Source organism: Zea mays, chromosome 5 (genome assembly GCF_902167145.1).
Source record: "Zea mays cultivar B73 chromosome 5, Zm-B73-REFERENCE-NAM-5.0, whole genome shotgun sequence".
In the NCBI taxonomy this organism is placed as follows: Eukaryota; Viridiplantae; Streptophyta; class Magnoliopsida; order Poales; family Poaceae; genus Zea; species Zea mays.
The window spans coordinates 222016789-222028527 of NC_050100.1; the positions used below are offsets into that span (position 1 = coordinate 222016789).

The 11739-nt window shown below is 41.9% G+C and overlaps 1 protein-coding gene across 2 annotated transcripts; it reads right to left on the reverse strand.

Annotated features, from left to right (window-relative positions):
- Positions 1–589: 589 nt before the first annotated feature.
- Positions 590–9352, reverse strand: LOC103627856 (DEAD-box ATP-dependent RNA helicase 1). Of its 2 annotated transcripts, XM_008648169.4 has the most exons (11): positions 8969–9316; positions 5414–5648; positions 5021–5275; positions 4185–4336; positions 3837–4014; positions 3544–3731; positions 2784–2988; positions 2193–2298; positions 1916–2090; positions 1710–1802; positions 590–1451 (listed from the first exon to the last, which is right to left on the reverse strand). In XM_008648169.4, the coding sequence occupies exons 1-9, from the start codon at positions 9103–9105 to the stop codon at positions 1975–1977; spliced, it is 1572 nt and encodes a 523-aa protein (XP_008646391.1). In that variant the 5' UTR covers positions 9106–9316; the 3' UTR covers positions 590–1451; positions 1710–1802; positions 1916–1974. The 2 variants fall into 2 exon arrangements, with proteins under 2 accessions (XP_008646391.1, XP_008646389.1); XM_008648167.2 differs by lacking the exon at positions 1710–1802 and having other exon boundaries at positions 8969–9352.
- Positions 9353–11739: the final 2387 nt, after the last annotated feature.

Consider the following 11739-nt stretch of genomic DNA (forward strand, 5'->3'; position numbering starts at 1 on the left):
TATTTTTACCAGATGCGACCAACCGATTCAAGGATCCCAGCAGAAGATGCACCCACGTTGGTGAAGTAAATGAAGAGGTATCTTCCATCGTGGTTCACGAAGACGATGAACTTCTAGTGAGAGCTCTTAGGTGAACAAGGGCTGCCATGGAAGAGAAGCCACAAGGTATAGCCTAGAAAATTTGCAACGATGCATGCAAATGAGACCTCCCTCAGAGAGAACATAAAATCGTACCGTATGTCGAAAGCGGGAACGGAGGGGGAAATGGGGTTTTCAGTTGAGCTATCTTATCTGCTAGCTTGAAATTTCACAATCTAATGGGGTGTTTGATTTGAGAAATAAGTTAGTCCATCATCTTCTTACTTTTTTATTTAGTTTATGAATAAAATAAATTAATCCATCACCACTGAACTCATGATGCACGAGTTCATCTTAAATGGAGTGTCTGAACTTAGATGGAGTGTCCTCAAACCAAACACGCCTTAAATAATTGAGGGAAAACCACAAGCCTGACGAAGACGGAAAAAGGGGCATTCTAAGCGTAAAGCATAACTGAAAGGCCCTGAATGCCCCGATACATATGTTGAGGTGAATGTAAAGCCAACTTTTCTTTTGGGTGGCCTCCTTGCAGCCAAAAATGTACAGTGAATGATGAGCACCACACCAGGAAGATAAGGGTCCAACTGTCCAAGGCCGAGAGATTTACTGTGCCATTCATCAGAATGGATCGGCCTGCTGCAGGCATCGCGAAAGCTGTTTGGAGATGGGAGAGCACATTGAACAGCATAAAGCAGACACCTTTTTTTTTTACTTTGGGTATCCATGATGAACCACGAACCGGCTGCAGTGTTGTTGGGGCTGAGAACAACCTACTGCTGCTGCACTCAACCACGGCCGTATTAGAAAGCTTGGGACCAGTAAGATAATCAATCGACAAGCTATATATGCTGGCAGCCAAGAAGACAAGTATTAGTAGTAGCAGTAGACGACCATGCTTGTGAAACCACTACTGCTGCTGCACTCAACATTAGATCTTCTGAATAGGTAGGATCCTTCAGGGTTTCATTCTCAAAAATCTGAATAGCTAAACATGTCTGTGCTGACTAGTACATAAATATAAGAAAATATGCTGGATATTTTTCAGTTCTCATCAGTTATGCTGGTTGTAAAATTTTCCTCGCACAACTGGAAGATATTTCTACACCAACTTCATGGACTCATTCTCATTATATCTGTGAATTCAAAAGCTTTCGAGGGAGGAACTCCCCTCAAACGTAAAGTAGTAAGGGCTAGTTTGATGAGCAGGGAATTCAAGTGAATTGAATAGCAAGAGATTTCCTTGGTTTGAATAGCAAGAGGATTCCTCTCCTATGGATCCCTTCGATTCTCTGGTCACCAAATCAGCCCTCAATCGCCTCTAATTCCCTTATCATCGAACCAGCCCTAAAGGTCTGAGAGGCACAATAGAAAACAGCATGGCTTCAGTCAAGCAGTACCATATAAAAACAATATTTTGTTAGTGGAGAACAAAATGTCTGAACTGTACGATCTTATACGAGATACAAACAAATGAAGAAAGCAGAAAATTAACATATCTCTATTTAATATAAGGGGTTCAAGTTAAATAGTTGAACAAATATTTGGCTCAACATTTCAAGCCCAAGCCAGAATAACCTGGCTCAAATTTGACTGATAAAGGCCAAGCATACTTCAAATTGTAGGTTTAACATGCCCCATTCTAGTTCATGATTTGAACTGGGAATCAATTGCCTCCTCACGTTTCTTCCATGCTCATGGACCATCTATTAATTGAAGGACAAACATATGTAAAGCATCATGCCACTGAAGATGTGGGGTGGGGGGGGGGGTATGGTACTGTAAAAAAATGCATGACATTTCAGAAAGTAGGTCTCACCGTAACTCTGTAGACATGCAGGTGCAACATTGTAATGTCAAGACGTTAGAACTAGAGCACTATTGCTTGCACAACTGATTTGGTCTCTTTCGTTTAGAAGCACCTGGCGTTTTATCTCCTAAATCATATTTCTTCACTGCTTCTGATTCCAGTGCTCCTTCCAGTTTCCTCAGAGCTTTTAACAACCGAACAAGAAGATAAAAAACGGTTAGAATGAGTGTAGCATTAAAGTGGATGAAAGGTAACTAAAACCAGTACAGAAGGAACATTATCTCACCACCGGAGAAAGCTGGACGAAGTGTTTCTATTGATTCTTCAGGCAATGAATGAAGATTGCAGCCAGCATTGTCTGCCTTTTTGAGCATTTTGTCAAAAGTTTTAACCTACAAATGATTTCACTCAGCAACCAAGATAGACATAAAATAATCATGCTGGATATTGGAACTTGAAGTGTTTTAGGTATGATCCAGTTTGGGTGTTCCTTTGGCAATGAAAAGGAGGCATATGGTAGTGTCCACTACATAGTTATGTTTCACCCTACAATGGGTATCAAAGTGTTTTATGCATTCTGCCCTAAGGTAAATCCGGAAATTCCAGTGCTTAGTAGTTAGTACTGAGCAGTGCCCCAGTAACACCTTTCTACTCCAAATTATTTGATACTAAACTGACATCCACCAGGGCAACAAATACTCAAATAGAGTTTGTGTCTAACCCCAGTGATACAGGTATACAGCTGTACTGGGATGAAAACGAGATTGGAAATTTTTCTTTACATATATAATAACAGACATGTTAATAAATCAACTCATTGCAACTTCCGCATGGGAAAGCTAACTATTGTTGTTCAGCAGAGCATTGCGCCATTTACCTCGTGTTTTCTTAAAAAGGTGAAGCAGGAACCAGATTCCCCTGCCCTAGCAGTCCGGCCTGCTCGATGTATGTACGTTTTCACATATGGTGGCATATCATAATTGATAACATATCTTAAACCATCAATATGTATTCCACGAGCCATTCTATCCGTGCCAATTAGAACATCGATTTTCCCTTCCTTGAAGGCCTCCAGTGTCTTCCTGCAATAGAGAGATCGAACTAATATTATGACATTGAAATGGTCGTGTAAGATGCTAATCTATATTATTATAGAAACGGACTTGACATTTATCCCTGGTTTCATTTTAAAAAACCCATCACTCTCCTATCTACATAATCTACTATTTTATCCGATGTGTTCCTAATTCATGATCTACTCTTAGTTTAACCTTCCACATGGGCCCAGCTCATGGTTATAACATCCCATAACTATTGATGTCTCAAGGTGAGAGTAGTTCAACTTCAATGTATCATTCTAATTCGCATTTATGTGAACCAAAAAAAATTATAACCCACAACACTTGAGTAAGGCAGAATCATGAAGATTCCCATTCTTTGATCATGGTCTTATTCTTTCTGGTGATTGCTCATGTAACTAGCATGGCCCTGGTGAGTGATACATGCTAGTTTGTGTGTGGCATGTATGAGTCATTTTGGACTCCTTTTCTTCTGAATATAAGGATCTGCAGTTCTTCTGTGCGTCCGAGTGGGATTGCGGGCGGGGTATGCATGGAATTGTAATGTAGACAGCTTACCTTCGAGTAGATTCACGCTGCAAACGTGAATATTCACTGAATTTAAAGGGTAAGTTTTCGAAAAAACGCAGTAAAGTGCTTAGTCTGTGGCTTGATTCCACTGATGAGGTAAAAACTAAGCACTTATTCCCTTGCAGTTCTTGGAGAAGAACAATGAGAGAGAGTGGTTTTAAGTTTGATTTACATATCTGCAATAGCAACATAGAACAAATCTGAGTGAGTATGCACAACTGAATTTCCAACAGTAATTTTACACCTAAGGTAAATGAGCAACAAAGACATGAAAGACAAACCAGTTTGTAGGATTCAAGTTTTGTAGGAATTCTATAGCGCTTCTTCCCACTATTCAACAACAAGGGATGGTGCAATTCGAGTTGTGATAGCTTGCTAGGATCTTGAGTCAGTGTAGCAGACAAAACTATCTTCGCCAATCTTGGATAGCATTTACTTTTAAACCCACGCTCCACACCCCTACATGATACATAGTAGGTTAACTAAATCCTAGACCAAAATATAGTGCGTTATATCAATCTTAAACTATTAATATGAAAGAAAAGGACATGGTTGTGACTATGAGTATGAAATGTGATCATTACTAAAAGAGGGAAATACACGAGAACATAATTAGGATTAGGAATTACGATCTTCTAATAGTAGTCAATGGATGAAGTAGAGTTTTCCCATCAATGTCATGACAGGAATGATCTTGACCAATTGAGTGGGTAAGTTGGATCACTGTTGGCAACCAGGATTGATAAGCCTCTCTTAACATTCTATCTGTCTCATCAATGACCTGAATCAATAATAAGTGAAATATGATGAGCTAGTAGGTTGGAAAAGTATAGTCATGATTAGGTTAAAGCAGACTAATAAATGCCAAAACTTATGTTTAGAGTTTAGACAAGCCTGGCACAGTGGTGAGAACTGAGAAGCCTTCTCACTGAGCCAAAAGTCCTAGGTTCGACATAGCCTCTCTGCAAAAATGCAGGGTAAGGCTTGCCTCTATTATTGCTTCCCCAGACCCCACACTCATGTGGAGTCGACGGCACTATGTCTGTTCTTTTTAAAATACTTTTCCAAGTCCAATAATTCCATGGAAACAACGGCAGCATATGTTAAATTGTGTTGCAAGTTGCATGGTTCCAAAAGACATACACAGCAAGGATCTAGAGTAGGTAAATCTGTGGACTTTGCATTGTTACAAATTAGCTCACAGTAATTTTTGCATTAATGTCATTAAAGTCTTCCAGAGCATAATCTGACTAAATATTTGCATAGTATGATCCTGTCACATTTTTAGTGTACAGACCATTAAGCGTGCAGTGCACATACTACAGCAAGTTTTAAGGCTTAAACAGACAATTCCATGAAGGAGGAGGACAATAGATTCAGAGGAAACAAGCAGTATCCACAATGTAAGCAGATAGCATTAAGAAGATGTAGAATGAATTATGCAATAAAATTCCAATAAGCCTACCAGGTACTGAAGATGCTCCAGACTGAAACCATTTGTCATGTTAATGTGATCCATGAGTCTTCCAGGGGTTGCCACCAATATATCAATTTTAGTCCGTGGTTCCATTTGGACGTATTCTTTGTCAATAGTTGGGTAAAACTCCTGTCTGGGCTTCTGGACAAGACTAGAAACTTCATCTGCTATTGATGATTGACCAACGGCTGAACCTACTGACAAGCCCACCACAGGAGCAATAGCATCAAAAACCTCTTTAACCTGAAATTGAAAGAAGAAAAAGGAAGTACTTCAATTTGTTAAATGGACTACAATGAAATGGATAAGTGTCTAACTCAAATGTTGAAGCATGGACTGTAGGGAAGCTAAATTTCAAAAAGGCACTGAAATCGAACAAACCTGCAAGGCCAGATCCCGCGTAGGAAGCACAACCAAAGCTCGCAAGCACCTTACTTTCCGTGTGCAGAGCATTTGCACAATAGGTAGGGCATAAGCAAGAGTTTTGCCAGATCCAGTTGGGGAGTTGATACAGATATCCCTCTCAAAAGCGCCAGGACCAATTGTTTCCAGCCAGGCTGCTTCTTGAACTGGGAAAAATGATTCAATTCCCATTCTCTGCAAAGCCTCTACCAGTCTACAATGGTAAAAACATACCCATCAGACACTCCCCAAGCTTACTTATTTCTAATACAAATATACATCGCCATAATGAAGCAGGAACGTTCCTAGCTTGGTAGATTAACTGCACTGAAAATACATTTGAAAACTTATAGTGGGCAGACCCAGTGCCGGAAGCTCCCAGATGAGTGGAGCCTACGAAAGGGGTAAACCAAGGCAAGCTTTTCCCCCGCAAATGTGGAGAGGCTGCTTCGAATCCGTGAGCGAACCAAAATACTAAGGTAACAACTAACAAGCCATTGAGCTGAGTGTCACCACACACTGCTAATGCAACCTATTTCTACGCAAGAAAGCAGCAGCTCTCAGCGGCTAGTCGATTGGTCCCTGTTAGCAAAGACATGTGTCTGATTCCGATCAAACAGTGCAAGTGTTCCGCCTCCTGCCCAGCTAGTATGGCCCACATGTCAGTCACTGATGCATGTTATGCTCCAAAATATCTCCTTACGTTAGAAGTTTAGAACATTCCACACTGTCCGTCCCGCACACAATTACCTCCCCACCTTTTCTCCTCCCCACACCTCTATTGATGCCCCAGCTCCCCTCACATGGCAGTGTTGGTATAATTGGATTGCCTACCTCTTCCTGAGAGGGTGCATAGAATTTAATATGGTACCAAAGCCAGAGGTTTAAAGTTCGAATCCTAACAAAGGCATTATTTAAGCCTGTTGCTCCTTTATTTCCACGTTTGCGCCTTGTATGTGGCTGCACAAGTAGGAAGCTTTTGGGTTCATCTGGTTGTTGCATAAAACCTAATAGGCAGCACGTGCACGTCGGCACCCCTTCCTCTCTCCATGAGATGTGTCTGGCGGCACAAACCGTTTTTTTATATGCACCCTGGTTCCTATCTGCTCTCTTAATTTCCTCGCCCTGCATCTGCTGTGCTTCATCCCGTCAGCCCAAGCAGAGGTGCGGACAGTCTACGGTGCTACGCTGTGTAGAGCTAGGGAAGGTGCAGGACGCACAGCGTGATTTAGGGCCCGGCATGCAGCCATGGGAGGTACGAGAGCTGCCCTAACACCGGCGCATGTATGAGGATGGCAGGGTGGCCAGCAAGTCCAACGGCCTTGCCAGCGGCACACCAACTCATCGCTCTACTCCTCAGCGGGTGAGTCATTAGCTATTCAACACTGTATGTCTCTCCAATCTTAGTCCCCTTCCTGTTGGCCATGGTCAGCGGTATAATTCCTCCTTTATATTTGTTGTCTTCACTGTTCTTCTCAGGTCTGTTTCTCGTGCTTGCTCTCTTCATTTTTGTAGTCAAATGAGATGCAAAGAATTGATGTGGTTTTACACAATGCTTGACTGCAAGCTGTTCCTGACGGATGATGCAGTGGTGTGCTGTGGGCAGTAGCGACACAGAGGTTGTGAATTGGCATTGGTTCACGTCGGCTGTCCATGGCCAAGTTGTACATGTGCAGCATTGTTTGTTGGCCGCAAGCAACAGCTGGCATTAGCAGGTCTGATGGCTTGTGGGTGGTGATTAGTAAGGAACAAGTGATTGATCAACAGTGTCATTGCATTGTTTATTTCAGTTTCTCTGCCAATTTCATGGACCTTTGAGGTTCTGTCAGATTTGTCGGTTGTGCTTGCTCTTTTTTTATTGCGTCAATTGAGATTCCAAACAATGGATTCATCTTACGCCCCGTTTGGATCATTGGAATTGAATTCCATTCTAATAATAGTAATTTAGACATATATCAATTAAGCTAATTCGGTTTTATGCAAAATATATTTGTATACTATTATTAGTAAGATGTCGGAGATATTTATGTGCTATATTTTTACTATAGAGGAGTGAGACGAAGAGTGTCATATAAGTTACAGAGTAGAAACCAATTCTAATAATGTATAAAATCATTTCCCACCCTCCACCCCATGAATTTGAGATAGGCTTATATCTGAACTTTGGAAAGTGGTGGAATGTCAAATTCCAAACTAAATAAGTTACTTTATTGAGTGAATTCCAATTCCTCTAAAATAAAGAGATCCAAACGCCCCGTTATTGTAATGTCGATTGCAGGTTGCTCCATATGGAGGATATTGTGCTATGTTGAGGATATTGTGGTGTGCCACCAGTGGCTGGGGACCTGCAAGTGGTGATTTAGACTATCTCCAACAGCTTACCTATCCCCATACCTATATTCAAACTCCACTTTGCAAATAGTGCAATCTACAGTGCAAAACGGTGTTTTTTTGGTAAACTATGGGTAGACAGCTGCAGACGGTCCTAGGGAGGAGCAGGCGGTTGTAAGAAGTTATGACAAGGCCTTGGGACAGTTTATATTTAGGTGCAAGTTGAGCTATGAAGCCACTACTATCCAGTTTTAGGTTGTTTAAAGGATTGGGTCTGCGATAAATTCTAGGACTATATGGATCAATGGTTCTGCTTCTAACATGGATATGGATTCTGCTTCTAACATGGATATGGGTTCTGCTTCTATGTTGTTATAATGAAGTGGTCAGATCAATGGTTCTGCTTCTAACATGGATATGGGTTCTTTTATATAAGATTCCATGAAGTGGATTTGTACTACCAAGCCTACTAAATTTGGAAGTCACATAATCCTTGCATATGGATAATTCCACTCTCAATTTGATCGTTTCGACCAATCTTCTAGATACAAACATACTTTGTTGCAATTTTGGCATGCTCCACGCTGTAAGTTTATATAGTAAATAGGGACTGATTACACCTACATATTTTTATAGGATAATCCTCAAAATAAATTTTACATGGTGCGGCTATATGGATCCACTGATTTACTGAAGCCAACCCCTCCACATTCTACTCTACTGGCTGCAGATACAGCATCATCCTTCTTTTTCAGGTCATCTTGCAACAGCAGACAGCACTGATTCAGTTTTCCATCAACACGCGAGGTAATGACACCTGAGTTTTGTTCATCCTCACTTTATTTTTATCACTGCCGTTTATTTAGGCCCTTTTGTCATGATAAACCATACACACATTTGATTTTGTCACTACTAGTTGAAACGTGAAAGAGAACCTCAGACCTAATGAATTGAAGAATCAAAAGCCACCATCCTATACTGCAGTTTCTGCGTGCAACCAAGTAAGTCAAACTAAATTCCAAGACAATAAAAATCTGGTTCCCTTTTCGAAAGTGAAATAAACAGTATCCGCACTGTAATTCTTCATCCGCTTACGAACAGCAAAATAAAAAAAGGCGATAGTTGATTCTGAGCAGCAACTAAAACTAGTTAGTCGCCAGTTGAAGCGATCACGAGGGCAACGTTGGAGCATGAGGAGTGCACCTCGGGTCGAGGCGGGGTAGCTGTGTGACGGGGCGGCCGGAGAAGGTGTCGATATCGACGGGGTACCGCATCCACGGCAGGTGCGGCACGCGGTCCGCGGGCCCCTCTTCCTCGTCCTTCCTCGCCATGGCCACCATCAGCGACTAGAACCGCCTCGACTATGACAATCCGGGGAGTTGTCGAGGCCGGCGAGGAGCACACAGGTGAGGCAACGCTCCGGAGTGGCTGCGAGTCCGCGACGGCGACGAGCCGTTTGCTGGAGCTGCAAATTGGTGGCGGCGTTGCAGCAAACTTAGGGCGCGGAACAGGCCGTTGTGAGGTGGGCCGGTGGGCTTCTTTGGATTGGGCTCCGAGCGTTCCACGCCTCCACATAATAGCAGTTATAAGGAATTTCTCTTTCCTCTATCTTGTTTTCTTCTATTCTTCTCTTGTCTTCTCTAGTACTAGATGAGTGCCCGTGCATTGCAACGGAAACACATAATAATCTAACATGGTCTAAAACAGATATAGAGCTGCAAAGATGGGTCCAGGAATTGAGGCGAACACAGATCCGAATTTCCCAGTATAGTGAAAATGACCCATGATTATTATAGAAAACATAAGTATTCACATTCTAAGATATAAAATAGCATAAGAGTGGAACGAGGGCGTCCACACTGTCCGTCTCGTGGGCCTCGCTCCTGTCGCTCAAGCACGAAAGAAGCCCCGGTGTCGCGTTCTGGCCCTCGACGCCATCCGCGATATGACCTTCCGCTTCCTCTGCCGAGCGTGCTCGTTCCTAGCTTCCTCCTGCCTCCGCATCGGATTCCCGTGCTGAGGCTGTAAAGTTATACCGTGAGCTTATCTTCCCCCTCGACGTACCATCCGTGTCCTCTGACCAGTCGCGCGTGGAGCTTCTGGAACCTCGGGTGCATCTGGCTTCCACGCAGGCCACATCCCATCCGCCCAAGGTTCGTAAGGCTTCAACCTAGAAAGCAAGCAAAAAAAACGAATACCTTACAATTTTGAAAATAGAATGGAATATAATGACCAAATTTATACCTTATTCATGAAATGTGCTTCAGCTCTAGCGTACTAACCTCCTGCATAAAGCTACCGTTGTAGAAACCACCGCAGCTATTTCCGTTCTACATGGGAGAGTTCCTTTATACATTTCAAATCTAGGTAGTGTGCCAATTATGTTGCTGAAACCTTCACATGCATGCAGCTTCAAGTTCGGACTGTCTGAATAAAGATATCCCTGCATAAACAGGGGGTTAGAGAAGTGCACCCACAGGTTCAGTTTTCGTATTGAAGCAAACATTATTCTGGTGACCTTGAGCATATGCAAAGCACTGTAGCAAAGTGAGCACTGAAACAGAAATGAATAGCAAAACATTATCGCATCAAGCAACCTTCCATGGTGGTGCTCTGCAAGCGCCTGCTTAAAGTGGTTGCAGAAAACGACTTAGTAAAACAATTAAATATGCCTACTTGATGGCATTGCTCAACATTGTTTATACACCATCAGGCAATTGTTCACATTCGTAGAAAAAAAGGTGTTATCACTGTATATGTACGTTCTTCAGTATGCACACATGTTGACTTTCTTCAAGCATGTCAGATTATAATGCTAATAAACTACAACCAGCAATTACAAAAGACCTAGGAAATCCACAGTACCTCGCCCAATGATCTATCCTTGGCCTTGTCTCCAGTAATGTGATTTGTCATCCCTGGTGGACCACAAACATGAATAAACAAAAATTATGAAACATATGCTATTGACAATCCAAGAAATGAAGATGATGTTGGAGATCACAAGCAACTTCATGAGCATATCCAGGAGTTCCCTATCCAAACTTTTATAGTCAAAATATAGGTTTATGCAACAAAAGATCACCCTCCAGCAGCACACCTATCCAACATCCTATATTTAATCGTATCCTAAGTCACCCTCACTTTCCCTCAAATATGGTGTCGAGAAATTGTTGGAGGAAACATTTAGAAATCGCTAGCCTAAGAAACGATGGGGAGAAATGGAGTCATTCAATAAAATGATCTGGGACAAACTTTGCTAGATAACCTATAAATGAGCTATTCCTTTCCAAATTACTGCCACTTGTCTTATGAATCATACTCAATATTCTACGATGACATGCAAAATTGCTCAGTCCAAAGCCCACCTTGGCAAATCTCCAAGTTTCTTCCTTTAGCCAAGACAGTTCATAATAGTATTCAGTTAATTTATTTAGTATTCTAAAGCATGCCTCCTGGTGACATAAATTGGTGTTCCAAAAGTTTGTATCCAACTACTTTGCAAGTTCCCAAAAACTAAATCAAGTAATCTCACTACAGACCAAACTGTAAGTTATACTGTTATAGTCTGCCAGATTGTACGTTATGCCTGTATGTACTACTTAGTTATCAGTTTCAGGAATGTTGACTACAGATGAAAAAGAACCACCATAGGTATTTCAGTCTACCTTGCCATTGAGCACCAACAGCTCACCATCCACCCATCGAGGATTTTTGAATCCAGGCTGAGCTATTCTACCCTGACCTTTATAACTGGCAATCTGGGAGAAAAGAAGGAAGTATAATTAGAATGAAAAAAACTGCACGTGACTTTCATTTCTCATAATATAACAAACTAACATCCGAGCATATTTCAAACAATCTTATCTGCAGACAGAAATTACCACACCGAATTCCTCTGGATACGCGCCCCGATTTCAAGTCGCTTGCCCTTCCCAATCTTCGCACAGAATGTTATCTGTGACAATATATGA